General features: G+C 42.5%; 2 protein-coding genes across 3 annotated transcripts in view; one reads left to right on the plus strand and one right to left on the minus strand.

Annotated features, from left to right (window-relative positions):
* The window catches only part of NUP85 (nucleoporin 85), a 30861-nt gene extending 25316 nt beyond the window's left edge, over positions 1-5545 (minus strand). The window contains exon 1 of one of the 2 annotated variants that reach the window (XM_044002124.1): positions 5142-5545. In XM_044002124.1, coding sequence (XP_043858059.1) covers positions 5142-5174 — 33 coding nt within the window. In that variant the 5' untranslated portion in view covers positions 5175-5545. The remainder of the gene's footprint in view (positions 1-5141) is intronic. The other variant, XM_044002125.1, reaches the window with a different exon arrangement.
* The window catches only part of SUMO2 (small ubiquitin like modifier 2), a 97658-nt gene continuing 87022 nt past the window's right edge, over positions 5328-15963 (plus strand). Inside the window, exons 1-2 of the mRNA XM_044003295.1 lie at positions 5328-5418; positions 5526-5814. Coding sequence (XP_043859230.1) covers positions 5328-5418; positions 5526-5814 — 380 coding nt within the window. The remainder of the gene's footprint in view (positions 5419-5525; positions 5815-15963) is intronic.

The following is a 15963-nucleotide window of genomic DNA, read 5'->3' on the forward strand; positions in this document are numbered from 1 at the left end:
AATAGTTAAGAGGAGTGTTACAACTGAAACACATACTGCCCCCAAGTAAACAGCACAGAATACAAACTGACAGTAGCCTCATCTTTGTATACTCTAGAAATATGAACAACTGACTGGTTGTGGGATTTTATACTAAATCAGGCAAATACTATCAACCTTTAACAATTTAAGAATCACACACTGAATTAAAGGCTGCTGCTATCCTATAGTGCAGGGGTAAGCAAACTCTGGTCTGTCACCTATATAGTTAAATATACTTTAAAAAATACATTATTTGGGGCAGCTAGGTGGCGCAGTGGATAGAGCACCGGCCCTGGACTCAGGAGGACCTGAGTTCAAATCTGGCCTCAGACACTTAACACTTACTAGCTGTGTGACCCTGGGCAAGTCACTTAACCCCAATTGCCTCACTAAAAAAAAAAAATACATTATTTGCCTTTGCTGACTAGCTGTGTAACTGTGGATTACCTGAAGTCATTCAAGTCTCTAAGCCTCAGTTTTCTTATCTGTAAAGTGGAGATAATCCTACTAGCACAATATGTACCTCACAGGGTTATTATGAGGATGATTGAGAATGTATTCAAAGGATTTTGTAAATCTTCAAATACTATATAAATATCAGCTATTATCACATCAGACTAGTTTCTTACCTGATAATCTGTAATCTCCCTGACATTGCTGTAGTGGTACACTACACCTTTCCAGCCTGTGTGATTCTTGTCCACATCCTCCCACTAATCCTCTGCATGCCTCTGCTCAGCTCCAGATGCACTGATGTTTCCATAAAAGCATGTGGGCATTAGGGATCCTTGCTCTCAATAGATTTCTCCCACTCCTCTTCTGGTCATACACCTCTCTAATGACCTCCTTTATGGCACTGCTCTTTATTGGCAACATGTCATAGCCTAGCATGCATTGTTCCACTGCCTTCTGGGTAAAACTATGCTAGCCCCATTATATATGATACTCACTTCAACACATAAGTTGGCAAACAATACGAAGTCTTAAAAAGATTTGTAAACTACAAATGATCGCATGAAAACATGCTCTGAGTCACCAGGAGCAAAAAATGCAAATTAAAACAATGCTGAGCTTTTACTTCCCCAAGAAAATTGGCAAAGATGACAAAAGATGGGAATAGTCAATGTTGAAGGTCTATGGGCAAGACAATCATCGTAATGCACTACTGGAGGAGCTCACCACTTGGGATTTCAGTATGGACTTATGTTGCAAAAGTGACGGTGGTAGCACAGAAATGCAGACAAAATGAATGCCTATTGATTAGGAAAAGGATAAAAAACCCTATAATATAGGAATGTAATTAATTACTGTGCACTAAGAAATAGGGTCAGAGAAGAGCGGGAAGATTTGTATGACATGATCAAAGTTAATACAGTCCAGGGGGCAGCTAGGTGGCGAAGTGGATAAAGCACTGGCTCTGGATTCAGGAGGACCTGAGTTCAAATCCGGTCTCAGACACTTAACACTTAACTGTGTGACCCTAGGCAAGTCACTTAACCCCAATTGCCTCACTTAAAAAAAAAAAAAAAGGATTCTAATGTATGATTTAATGGCCCCAATTCTATTTGAGTTTGACAACACTGGTAGACAATGCCATACAAAGTATCTGTATTGGATGCTTTGCCGAACTGTTTCTGTCAATTAACCAATAATATTTATTAAGCACCTACCCTGTGTGTCAAGCACTGGGGATGAAAAGACAAAGATGAAAGTCTCTCCACTCAATCAGGAGAGATAACATATATACACATATATGTACACATATAGGTATATAATATACACTATACCCATTATACAAACACATAAAATAAATACAAAGCACTTGGAGGGAGGGGTTAAGAAAAATCTTCATGAAAATGTCAGAAAGAGTTTTGAAAGAAAAAAAGATTCTGATATAATGCTGAAGGACTTATGAAAATTGCGATCCATCTACAGAGAAAGAACTGATAGTATCTGAAAACAGATGGAAACAAATTTTTTTAAAAATTGTTCTGTTTCTGACAATTCCTTAATCTGAAGTTTTGTTTTTTGACTGTTTTCTCTCACAACCTAGCTAATGTGGGAATGTTTTCCATGAATACTCGTGTATAACTTATTTTGAATTGCTTGAGTTCTTGTGGGTGAGGGGTGGGGAAGAAAGGGAGGAAGAAAAGTTGGAACACAAAGTTTTTAAAAATTGACATCAAAATTTGTTTTTACATATATTTTGGAAAATAAAATTCTATTCAGAAAAAGAAAAAAAAGAAAAAGATATTCTTAGAGGCAATGACCAATTGAAAGGAACAGAAAGGAGATGGAGTGTCATACAAGAGGGACAAGAAGGAGGCCAGCTTGTACTGGACCACAAAGTGTAAAAAAGGGAGTAATGCATAATGATAATGGTGGAAAGGTAGCTGGAGGACATGTTGTAAGGCCTTTAAATGCTAGAAAGAACAGGAAACCTCTGGAGTTTACTGAGCAGGGATATGATATGGTGTGATCCAAACTTTCAGGAAAATCCTTTTAGCATTTGTGTAAGACCGATTAAGAAGCTGTGGCAGTGAAAGGTGATACAGGCTTGAATTATGGTGGTGGTTGTGAATAGAAAAATCAGCTCTGATGCAAAAGATGTCATAGACACAAAAATGGCCAGATGAGGGGCAGCTAGGTGGTACAGTGGATAAAGCACCAAACCCAGATTCAGGAGGACCTGGTCTCAGACACTTGATACTTACTAGCTGTGTGACCTTGGGCAAGTCACTTAATAACCCTCATTGCCCCACCCTACCCCACCAAAAAGAAATGGCAAGATGTGTCAACTGACTGGCTATATGTGTGATAAGAAAGAACAAGTACTTTGGGGTGACACCAAGACTGCAAATCTGAGTGATCAGAAGGTAGGTGGTGCTCAACAGAAATAGAGAAATTCAGAAGAAGTGAACCTGGGTGAGGTTGAGGGGAAAGAAGATGAGTTCAGTTTTGGACATGTTGGGTTTGCGATGTCTATAGGCAACCTAGTTTGAAATCTCCAATGGAGATATATGAGCAACACTCAGGAGAGACCAAGACAGGATACACAGAATTTAGGAATCATTTCTACAGACATGATAATTAAACCTATGGGACTTTCTGAAGTCACCAAGCAAGAGACAAGAAGTAGGCCCTGGACAGAGCCCTGGAGTATATCCCCAGTTAAGGGGCTAATATTGAATATGAACCAGAACAGGATGCAATCTAGAAAGAGTGGGAAATGACTGGTGCCAAGACAAAAGGCATCAATAAGATGCAGTTTAAGAAAAATAAATCTTTATTCTTTTTTGTTTGTTTTGTTTTTTGGCAGGGCAGTGAGGGTTAAGTGACTTGCCCAGGGTCACACAGCTAGTAAGTGTCAAGTGTCTGAGGCTGGATTTGAACTCAGGTACTCCTGAATCCAGGACCAGCGCTTTATCCACTGTGCCATCTAGCTACCCCCAAATCTCTATATTGTTAAGCAGCATTATCTCAGTTATATCAGATTGTCATGCAATTTGGAAATATAAGCTAGTATTTATGTGGGTTATGGAATTTTTCTAAAATCCTATTTTGTTCTACTACTACTTACAGAAATAACAACATGCACTTCCTGAGTATGTAATTTTTTTCCTGCCCATCTAGCTTCAGCAGTGATTCACAGAATCTATTTAACTAGGGGCAGCTAGGTGGCACAGTGGATAAAGCACCAGCCCTGGATTCAGGAGGGCCTGAGTTCAAGTACAGCTTCCTCAGACACTTGACACTTACTAGCTGTGTGACCCTGGGCAAGTCACTTAACCCTCACTGCCCCCCCCCAAAGAAATGATAAGCAGGATGCTATCAGAAGGACTTATGAAAAATGCAATCCATCTACAAAGAAGGAACTGATGGTATCTGAATACAGACTGAAGCATAATTTTTTTGTTAGTTCCTCTTTCCAAAGTTTTTTATGTCTGTTTTCTTTCACAACATGACAAATGTGGAAATGTTTTGCATGACTGCACATGTATAACTTAAATTGAATTGCTTGAGTTCTTAAGGCGGGGTGGGGAGGGAGGGAAGAAGAGAATTTGGAACACAGTTTTAAAAATCGATGTGAAAATTTGTTTTTACATGTAACTTGGGGAAAACTCTAAATAAATAAATAGAATGGAATAGAACATATAGTACTTTCTATGTGCCAGGAGGACTATCATCACACTGACCTCATTTGATAGCTGAGGAAAGTGAGGCAGAGATTGACTCCCTAGGGTAAACAAAAGTGTAAAATGGGCTCAGTAAAGCGCTTTTCAAACCCTGGGCAGGTCACTTAACTTTTTTTTTTTTGGCGGGGCAATGAGGGCCCAGGATCACACAGCTAGTAAATGTCAAGTGTCTAAGGCCAGGCCGTGGTCACTTAACTTCTGACTGCTTCACTTTCTTCAGCTGAAATATGGATATAATGACATCACCTATCTCTCAGGGTTCTTGTGGGGATCAAATGAGATATCTGTAAAAGGGCTTGGCACAAAGTGCTATATAAATCTCTTCTCTTCCCTCTGGAACATAGAAAGTACTATAGAAGTGTTAGCTATTGTTAATATTTCAATTACTAAAGTAAACATCAACAACTCTGCAAAGTAGGTGAGGTCATTATTCCCATTTTACAAATTAGGTAACTGATACTGTAAGTGCGGCAGTGACTCGCTCAGGGTCAAAGAGGTGGGAAGTGGCTGAGGCTGAATCTGAACCCAGGTCCCCGGACTCCACGCCCAGCAGTCCATCCACTACGCTACGTTGCTAAGGCGACAACCAAAAAACACACACAAAAAAAAACCCCGACGAGGCCCCGGGAAAACCCGAGTTGTGTTTCTCAGGTGGAGTGGGAGGAGGGTGGGGAAGCGGAAAGCCCGGCCAGGGCGCAGGAGGAACACCCACGTGCGTAGGCGTGGCCAGGGCGCGAGCTAGAGACAAAGGAAATGCTGCCCAGCGACTCCCGGGACATGCCCCCTAGCAAGGCCGGGGCGCGCTCCCGAGTAGGGTCGTGGCCCCTAGAGGGGCGGGGCAGCGACCTCCGGCGGAAGGCGGGAAAGCACCCAGGCCACGCGTGGCTGTCCCTGGCCCTGTCAGCCCCGCGGCATAGACCTTACCGTGAGCGTGGGGTCGCCGTCCAGTTCCTCCATGTTGCAGGTCCGGTCAACGCAAGTACCAGGGGTTCCAGGGCCGCCACAAGCACCGGGACCCCGATCTCGCGCCTACGAAGGACCCCGGTCCAGAGCCTGGCTGGCCGCGGAAGTGCCTGTCAAGTCCCTCAGACTTTGAGCGCCTACGTGCGCATGCTCACACTAGCAACCCTTACGGGTAGCACCCTTGCCCGGGGCCTGGAAGTCGCCCCTCCGAAATCGCCGACCCTGAAGCATGGCATTCGTACTTCCATCAGTCTCTGACACCAGGCATCGCTGTGGGCAGCCCGCAACTGAGGCGGGGAAACGTTCCCCGGAGGTGGCGGGAGAGTTATTCAGTCTGATTCTTAGCACTGTTTAGGAAGCGCGGGATCGTGGGCCGGCTGCGCCCCCCAACGGCTCTGTGCGGAGACGCAGTCTGGATTGCCGTACAGTCCAGCCAGTCTGGGGACCTGCAGCCATCTAAGTGGCTTACCGATGCAGAACTGCAGCCCGCCCCATGCCGGGACTTGTCTGCACTGCATGGGCTAGCGGACAGTGCGGCTGCTGCACAAGACGCAGGCGTGAAAGGGGAATCTGTCAATGGGATTGCACTTGTTCCAAGGAAACACTGCCATAACAAACTAATCCTTCAACAACGGTAATGATGATGATAGTAATAATAATAATTGTAGTAGTAGTAGTTAACATTTACATATCACATACAATGATATGTGCCAGGCATGCACTGTGCAAAGCGCTTTACAAATATCTCATTTGAAAAAAAATCTCATTTGAGCCTCACAAACTACTATGGGATATGATAGGTGCTTCGAGGGAAAACAATCCTCTTCTCAATAATTCTCAGGAACTCAGCAGCTATGTGACAAAGGCTCTTTTATTTCCTTCTCATGAGGAGGCAACCTAGTGTGCAGCTAGTGGGTGCAGAAAATGGGGGCTTGCAAGCCTTGTTTTAAACCCTTTTTCATCATTTGTCCAATTACTCAAGGGTTACAAAACTAGCTAATCTAAATGCAGTATTCCCATCCCTAATCAGTTATTCCTTATATGGGCATAACTCAGGAGTGGACCTTATTGAGACCAGGGCTCTTTGAACCATGTGATTTTGTTAGCCAGAGGGGGAGGAGGGGATCTGAGACCTCTGTCCTAAAAACAGATCAGGAGGAGTATGATTGACTTGTTATATCCCCTTTGAGAGAATACCCATTTTCTCACAATCCCTCCTCTTTATTTTTTACTATTGGGCTCCTTTCATTCCATTTATTTAATATCTCCTCTGCCTCTTAGTCTAAATCTGTGAATATTAGCATTTGAGTGTTTGCCTTTACTTTCCCAAATGGAGTAACCTTTGTGAGAAGTCTCTGATTTAACCCTTGAAGGAAGGGAAGGATACAGCATAAAACTCCTGCCACTATAATGAGAGTGATGAGGATTGAGGCAGCGAAACCTTTCCATTTCCCAAACCAGGATTCCATCCATCCTGTCCAGGTGGTGTCAACCCCTGAATTTTCTGCTAATTCCTCAACCAGTGTACTTAAGCCTTTCAAGGCTCTAGTTTTTGAACCATCAGGGGCATTATTATTTGGGATAAAGGTGCAGCATTGGGGGCAGCTAGGTGGTGCAGTGGATAGAACCACTGGTCTTGGAGTCAGGAGGACCTGAGTTCAAATCCAGCCTCAGACACTTGACACTTTTTAGCTGTGTGACCCTGGGCAAGTCACTTAACCCCAATTGCCTCACACACCCCCCCCAAAAAAAAAAGAAAAGAAAAGAAAGGTTCAGCATTGGCCGCCCAGCATGACACACACTCCCACTTTTTCTGCTAACATCATATCAAGGGCTATTTTGTTTTCCCAAGCCATTTTGCTAGTTGCAGCCAGTTGTTCAGAAATACCCTGTACCACATCTCTAGTGTAATTAATGAACCTCTGCTGGTCCCAATCTACATTTTTAGTTATGGTCACCCACCATAGGAGAGATTCTGGCACACCCTGTGGGACTCCTATGCTGTCTAGGTAGATTGGAGCATCAGATGAGCCTTTTTGCCCCTCTGGGCTGTGTTTCTTTCTTGATTTAGACTTGGATTTGGAGAAATGCTCAGATGCCATGGTAAAGGGGGTGGCCAGCCGCACCAATCCACAAGTCCCAGCCCAGTTAGGGAGTAAGGTTGGTCTTAACACTTTTCCACCACAATACTACCATAGGTTGGCTCGGGGAAAGATCAGGAATGAAAAATCTACCGAGTTGTTCTTGGTTACTTCCCATGTTTGTACACAACTCATATTACCCAAGACCAGAAAACCTTCTCTCACCCGTCTGGAGAAACAGGCAGGATGGTTTCCTGGGATTCCAACAAAGGTGGGCATGATCTTTTCTGCTGTCCTTTTTATTACAGGGAAGAGTAGCTCCAAATCTCTGCAACTCTCATCCTTTGCCAACCCGTTCTGGTATAATTGAAGGAGACACAGGAACCCCTCCAGGCTAAAAGCTGGACTTAGAGTATGGGCAGCTGGTCTTCCCAAAGTGCTGACCCATTCTATCCAAGCATTTGAATCTCCAAACCCAGTCTCTGTCTCCACTGTGTCTCACATCCTTAACTTCAATGGCCTGTAACTCAGGAGTTTCAGAATTTCCTAATTTCCCCTCTGGACTCAGAGAGGTTATTTTTGGAGTCTTAAAAGGATAGAGGGATGTAGGATCCATGGAATTTTCAAAGGATATTCCTATTCTTCCTACAGGGTCAATTCTTCCTTCTGATGCCCATGTATCAAATCCATATGTTACAAAGGTCAGTCTATTTGGGTCGAGTTGTTCTTTTTGATACTCCTCTCCCTGGATACTTCCCTTAGTGTTATAAACTGGTTCTGGGCACATGCATTTCTCATAATCTCTAATCCTCTGCTGTACCCCAAGATCATGGTTATACAGGGCAACCTTACGAGTATCAGATTCTACTGTTTGTACTGACACACTCCTTTTTGTTGTGATGTGGTGCACTGGAATGGATTCAAGGGCATAACAGTACCCATACACCATCCACCATTCTGGTCCTGATAGTATAAAAAGGAATGTATGTGTCTTCCATCAGGCCAGGGATGAATCCTCATTCCTCCTTCTTTCCCCCCATAATACCCATCCTTTTTGCTCCTCCATTAATTGTTTGCCTGAGCAGCTCCCACTACCCCAAAATGTTACCTCCCTTTCCCCTTTTTGTATATTGTACATTAAAGTCTTTTTAAACTTCACCGTCGGTCCATCAGATTCCATATTCACAGTCCACTGCTCATGCTTTGGCTCTGGTTTTTCTTCTGGAAAAGGTGCCCCTTTTACTTGAGAGTAATGAGTCCAGTTTCACTCCTCAGTCCTCACTGCAGTGTAGTTGAAAAGTAACACCAGGAATGGCCCTTCCAATCAGGTTCCAACTTGTTGCTCTTACAGGCTCTTATCAATACCCAGTCTCCAGGCTTAAATTGATGAGCTGGAAACTTGAGAGGAGGAGTCTGGGATAGAAGTCCCTTCTGTCAGAGTAAAGAAACAGAGGCAGAGAGGCCAGAAATATATTCTCTGAGAAACATGTCTTTCATTTCTATTCTTGGGAACTCTGTTGTCTTTCCCAAGTAAGGATACTCAAATAACATTTCATATGGGGATGTTTTTACTTCCTTCTTAGGGGTGGTTCTTATCCTAATTAGGCCTAATGGAAGACATTTAGTCCACAGAAGCTTGGTTTCAAGCATTAATTAATTAATTGTTTTGTTTTGTTTTGTTTTGTTTTTTAGTGAGGCAATTGGGGTTAACTTAAGTAACTTGCCCAGGGTCACACACAGCTAGTAAGTGTTATGTGTCTGAGGCTGGATTTGAACTCAGGTACTTCTGACTCCAGGGCCCGTGCTCTATCCACTGCGCCACCTAGCTGCCCCTAAAGCATTAATTTAGATATTTGCTTTTTTAATGTTTGGTTCACTTTTTCTACCTTCCCTGAGGAGGGAGCTTGACAAGGAGTATGAAAATCCCATCTTATTTCTTGTTTTTATTTTTGTTTTTGGTGAGGCAGTGAGGGTTAAGTGACTTACCTAGGTTCACACAGCTTGTAAGTGTCGAGTGTCTGAGGTCAGATTTGAACTCAGGTCCTCCTGAATCCAGGGCCAGTGCTCTATCCACTGCACCACCTAGCTGCCCCCATCTTATTTCTAAAGCCCTCATTATTGATTGCAGGGTTTGAGCAGTAAAGTGGGTCTCATTATCTGAGTCTATATTCTCCACCAGTCCATACCTAGGAATGATCTGTTCTAATATCAGTTTAGCTACCACTTGGGAAGTAGCCTTTCCTGTGGGGAAAGCCTTGGCCCACCCTGTCAGGTGATCCACCAAGACTAATAGATATTTCAATTTCCCTATTGGTGGCATTTCTGTAAAATCTGCCTGCATACTCTGGAATGGTCTCAGTCCCAGGCCTGACCCCCAGGAATTCATTAACTTTTTAATTTCTTATTTATTTTTTGGCAAATTATACAGCCCTCACTAATCTGCTTTGCAATAGTATAAATCCCAATGCATCCATACCTTCTTTTTTTTTTTTTTTGCGGGGCTATGGGGGGTTAAGTGACTTGCCCATTGTCACACAGCCAGTAAGTGTCAAGTGTCTGAGGCCAGATTTGAACTCAAGTACTCCTGAATTCAGGGCCAATACTTTATCCACTGTGCCACCTAGCTGCCTCCCATACCTTCTTTTTTTTTTTTTTTTTGGTGAGGCAATTGGGGTTAAGTGACTTGCCCAGGGTCACACAGCTAGTAATTGTCAAGTGTCCAAGGCCACATTTGAACTCAGGTCCTCCTGAATCCAGGGCCGGTGCTCTATCCACTGTACCACCTAGCTGCCCCCCATACCTTCTTTTTTGTTGGTTTTTTTTTTGTTTTTTTAGTAAGGCAATTGGGGTTAAGTGACTTGCCCAGGGTCACACAGCTAGTAAGTGTCAAGTGTCTGAGACTGGATTTGAACTCAGGTACTCCTGAATCCAGGGCTGGTGCTCTATCCACTGCACCACCTAGCTGCCCCCCATACCTTCTTAATATGATATTACACATAGTCTGTGCTCCCAAATGGTTCCCCTGATGCAGAGTGCCCATGAGTTCTCTCATGATGGCTCTGTTAACCATTTCCCTCCTATCAGGAAGTACCCATTGCCCTCTATCTGTGCATTGAGCCCCCACCTCCCTGAGTTTTCCACACATGTACTATTCCAAAGACATACTTTGAATGAGTATATATAGTTCCTAAGTCACTGGCTAAGCATTTTAATGCTTGATTCAAAGAATATAGTTCACAAGTTTGTGCTGACCAGTTATTTGGCAGCCTTCCACTCTCTATGACCATAGCATATGTAAAGTTGCTATCTAGCTAGACTGTCTAAAATTATCTAATGAGTGGTCACCAATAAATTATAAGCTTTAGCAAGAGTTTAGACTTTTAAGCATTTATTAAGGAGAATAAGAATTTGGTTAAGAGAGAGAGAGAGGCCTAAATGCCTACACATAGATGCCTATCTATCTCAGGGAGCCAGTATTTCCAGCGGTATTTTTTCCAGTATTTCCCCCCCCCCCAGCCCCAAGAGAGTGAGAGAGCGAGCCTTACCCCTTCTTCATCCCACAAGCCTTCTGTGAAACCCGGAACATCTCATCCACACACTCCAAGCTAATTGGCTGGTAGCTTTGATAGACAGTACCCACAAATAAACATCACTTCCTGACACCAAGGAACTGACCTTCCAAACCACATGGGTTGCCCTCAGACACCTTCTCCTCATGGCGGAGCTTTCCTATAGTAACACTCCAGCAGGTGGTATCACTCCATAAAAAATTGGAGTTAGGGGACATACCTGGAGTTATGCAGTGGGTGACTGTCTTGTGTCTGAGGCCAGGTTTTGGCTGAGATCCCCCTGGGTCTGGGGCAGATGCTTTGTCCACTGTGTCACCTAGATGCCCCATGATGACATCTTCAGGGTTAAATTGAGGGGGGAGGGGAATGCACTGGGGGAGGGGAAGGACAGAGGTAGCATGGGGTGAAATCCCACATGAAAAAAACAGGAAAGGGCTTATGGAGTGGGGGAAGAGATGGGGGAGGAGCAGGGCAGTAAATTAATTTTACACATCAGAATAGGCTCAAAGACCTTAATCTCATCAGAGTTGCCTCAAGGAGGAATTAACATATACACACCCAATTGGATGGGGTAATCTATCTAAGCAGGGCAGTGAATTAGCCTTACACTCATCAGAACTGGCTCAAAGACCTCAATCTCATTAGAATTGGCCCAAGGAGGGAATAACATTACACACTCAATTGGGTTGAGTAATCTATCTAACCCTGCAGGAAAAGAGGAGGGGAAGGGGATAAAGAGAGAGGGGTAAAAGAAGGGAGGGCAGATTGGAGGAGGGGACAGACAGAAGCAAATCCCTTTTGAAGAGGCATAGGGTGAAAGAAGATAGATAATAGAGTAAATATCATGGAGAAGGGAATAGGATAGAGGGAAACAGTCAACAATAGTAATCATGAGAAAGAGAAAAGGGGGAAAAATTGTGCAAAAAAATTTATAGCAACTCTTTGTGGTGGCTAAGTATTGGGAATCAAGGGAATGTCCATCAATTGAGGAATGACTGAAGAAGCTGTGTTATATGATTATAGTGGAATGGTATTGTGCTATAGGAAATGACAAACAGGATATCAGAAAAACCTAGAAAGACTCATATGAACTGATGTATAGTGAAATGAGCAGAACTAAGAGGACACTGTGCATAGTGACAGCAGTAATGTTGGATGAGCAGTTGTGAATGACTTAACTACTCTCAGCAATACAATGATCCAAGACAATCCCAAGGGACTAATGATGAAGAAGCTTACTATCAGGGCAACTAGGTGGCACAGTGGATAAAGCACCCGCCCTGGATTCAGGAGTACCTGAGTTCAAATCTGGCCTCAGACACTTAACACTTACTAGCTGTGTGACCCTGGGCAAGTCACTTAACCCTCATTGCCCTAAAAAAAAAAAAGAACCTTACTATCCACCCCCATAGAAAGAACTGACAAAAATAGCACTTGTGGATTGTACATATATAACCTGGTTGATGTCTTGTGGAAGGGGGAGGAAGAAAAATTTTTTTTCTTTTTTTTAACAAACATTTATTTTATTTTTTCCAGTTACATGTAAGGGTAGTTTTCAACATTCATTTTCATAAGATTTAGAGTTCCAAATTTTTCTCCCCCCAAACATTGCCACGTGAAAAAATGTTCTAAAACTCTGTTGATTAGAGAAATGAAAAATTTAAACAACTCTGAGATACCACTTCACACCTATCAGATTGGCTAACAGGACCAAAAAAGAAAATAATAAATGTTGGAGAAGATGTAGAAAAATTGAAATGCATTGTTGGTGGAGTTGTGAACTAATCCAACCATTCTGGAGAGCAATTTGGAACTCTGCCCAAAGGGCTATAGGGCTGTGCATACCACTACTAGGTCTGTATCCCAAAGAGATCATTAAAAAAAGGAAAAAGGACCCACATGTACAAAAATATTTATAGCAGCTCTCTTTGTGGTGGCAAAGAATTGGAAATTGATGGGATGCCCATCAAATAGGGAATGGCTGAACAAGTTGTGGTAAATGAATATATGGAATACTACTGTGCTACAAGAAATGATGAGCAGACAGATTTCAGAAAAACCTGGAAAGCCTTAAATGGATTGATGATAAATGAAATGAGCAGAACCATGAAAACATTGTACACAGTAATAGCAACATAGTATGATGATTGACTATAATAGACTTAGCTCTTCTCAGCAATACAATGATCCAAGACAATTCCAAAGGACTCATGATGAAAAATGCTCTTCACATCTAGAAAAAAAGAACTGTGGGGGGCAGCTAGGTGGTGCAGTGGATAGAGCAACAGCCCTGGAGTCAGGAGTACCTGAGTTCAAATCCGGCCTCAGATACTTAACACTAGCTGTGTGACCCTGGTCGAGTCACTTAACCCCAATTGCCTCACTAAAAAAAAAAAAAAGAACTTTTGTTGTTGTTGTTTTTTCTTCTTTCTTAAGGTTTTTTCCTTTTGTTCTGATTCTTCTATCGCAACATGACTAATGTGGAAGTAAGTTTAATGTGATTGTACATATATAGCCTATATCAGTTTGATTGCTGTCTTTGGGAGGGGAGAGGGAAGGAAGGGAGGGAAAAAAATTTGGAACTTAAAATCTTATAAAAACAAATGTTGAAAACTATCCTTACATGTAACTGGAAAAAAAATAAAATACTGTTAAGGGAATTTTTTAAAATTAAAAGCAAAAAAAAGGAAATAATTTGAATTACCTGAATAAATATTTTAATAAATCAGTCAACTTCCTCCACCCCCACCTAACGTGATAAAATGCTATACCCCTAATACATTTAACAGGTGGGAATACATCTCATTTGTTAACTAGGTGGGAAGGTCTGTACATCTGTTCAAATATAGCAAGAAATATGTTCTGATTGAGTGAGGAAACTTAGTTGTAGTCTGGAGGCCATCTATAAAATATTGAGCCAGTTTATGGCTGAGAGATTCAAATGCCCAGTGTTATAGGGAAATTGAGTGGGGGTTTGGGATAGGGGTTCTTAGGAATTCCTCTTTAAAGAATTATACCTGGGGACAGCTATGTGGTGCAGTGGATAAAGCACGAGCCCTGAATTCAGGAGGACCTGAGTTCAAATCTGGCCTCAGACATTTGACACTAGCTGTGTGACCCTGGGCAAGTCACTTAATCCTCATCGCCCTGAAAAAAAAAAGGATTATACCTTTTTGCACACAAATCCAATTAGAATAAAATAATAGTTTTATTTAGGGTGGTAGGTAAAGGATACCAAGAGAGAAATTCTTGGACTTCTCATGGGGAGAAGGCATGGCACAGAGCATGGCTCTGAGATACTTATCTCATCCAGAAGGAGACAGGTAAATCCTTTTATAGAGGCCCCATGGTGGTCCAATGAGGTGATCTTCTTGACTGTAGAAAGTTCCCTTATTGTGGGAGGACCATCCCCCACTGGTGGTGACTGGGGGAAGTTGGGTGAGAGGTGGCTCCAGATCTCTCAAACCATCTCTGTCCTCCTCAAGCCACAAAGGTGGCAGCCACACCTAATCTTATCTCCCCTAGGGATGGGGGAGACTGGAATGAAGGGTGGGGGTACTGGAGCTAACTCAGTCCCAATCCTATGCCACTTATCTCTTTAGGTGCATCTGTCCTTTGGTTTAGTTTCTCAAGGAGAACGTTCTTTGATTTACCCCAGAGAACTTCTGGGGTACACTAGGCCCATAACACCCAACAACAGAGAAGAGAGAGCATTTCCAGATATACTGGAGAAAGAAGCTTTTGGAGGCCAGAAAGGGGCAGAGTAAGCCCTGGCCTTGATTTCCTTCTGCCCCCAGTTCCACTTTGATTGGAGGGTTAGAGGATTTTTGTACTTCCCATATTTCCACTGGAATCCTTGAAGTGTTCCTGGATTAACTGGTGACAAAGTCTGCTTTGGGGAAGCAAGGTCAGACTGAACTCGATGAGGAAAGGTGGATTCAAGGCTTCACAAAGAAGAAAAATTAAGGTATACCTTTAAGATTGTGGCAAAAAAGTTCCTAAGAGCCATGATTTTGTCGCATGTGCTAAGTTCAAGCCCACTTTCCCCTGGAATCTGTACTTGTCAGAAGAACAATTCAAAGCAGACACCCATCAATGACAAATAGCTAAAGATGTAATGGTTCATGAATATGAAATATCCTGAGTTTGGGGAGGGGGGGACCAAAGAACCATAGGAAGATTTACATGGAAAAAATGCCAAGCAAAGTAAGCAGAGGTAGGAAAAACAAATATACACAGTGATTCCAAAAATGCAAGTGGAAAGAACACCCCCCCCCCAAAAAAAAGGAAGGAAAAAAGAAAGAAAGAAAGAAAGTTAAATGTGTTGTAATTATAATGACCAAACTTACCCCAAGAAATGTGATGAGAAAATTTATCTTCCTCCTCTCTTTGCCAAGGTGGAAGATTACTGGTGTGGAACATTGCTTATAATGTCTTTCTCAGTTAATTGTGCCCTGTGAATTCATAGTAAACTTGCCAGCCAAAATGGGGTACAGAAATTGTTTGCCAGACCTAGCTCTGAATGACTCATGATCAATAGTGTCAAACTCAAATAGAATGGATCCCTGGGCTGCATATTGACTTTAAAAACCACATATTAACATGTTCACTTTCATCTAACACTAAGAAACACTGCTGGCCTCCAGCCAGGAGCAGCACTGAGGCCCCCTCCCTTCCCTACTAAAGGTCCCCTCTCAGCTGTAGACCTATGTACATGTTCTGGACTGAGTTCAGTCGTGGAAGAACCTGAGTGATTCTAAAAGAGAAATTAGACTTCTTTTTCTCACACACTTTATCTCATTATGTCCCTCAGCATAGACACCTCTGGGGAAAAGTACTTAAATATTATGTTTTTAAAAAATAAAAAAATAAAGATTATGTTTTGGCTCATGCCTAAATTCTCCCCAAAAAGAGAAATTAAAAAATTATTCTATATACAATTTGAATCAAGTATGGAACAGGTATTTCCTACTCCCAAAAGAAATGCTAAATGGAGCACATTGACAGAAACAAACTAAATAAGGGGCAACAGTAACTACTGCCTACATGGTGCCAGGAGGTTAATCCTTAAATCCATCTAAACTGGAAGCAGTTTGCAAGGCTACTGACAAGGCATTTCACATTTCACCTTGG

This window comes from Dromiciops gliroides, chromosome 4 (assembly GCF_019393635.1).
Source record: "Dromiciops gliroides isolate mDroGli1 chromosome 4, mDroGli1.pri, whole genome shotgun sequence".
Taxonomy (NCBI): domain Eukaryota; kingdom Metazoa; phylum Chordata; class Mammalia; order Microbiotheria; family Microbiotheriidae; genus Dromiciops; species Dromiciops gliroides.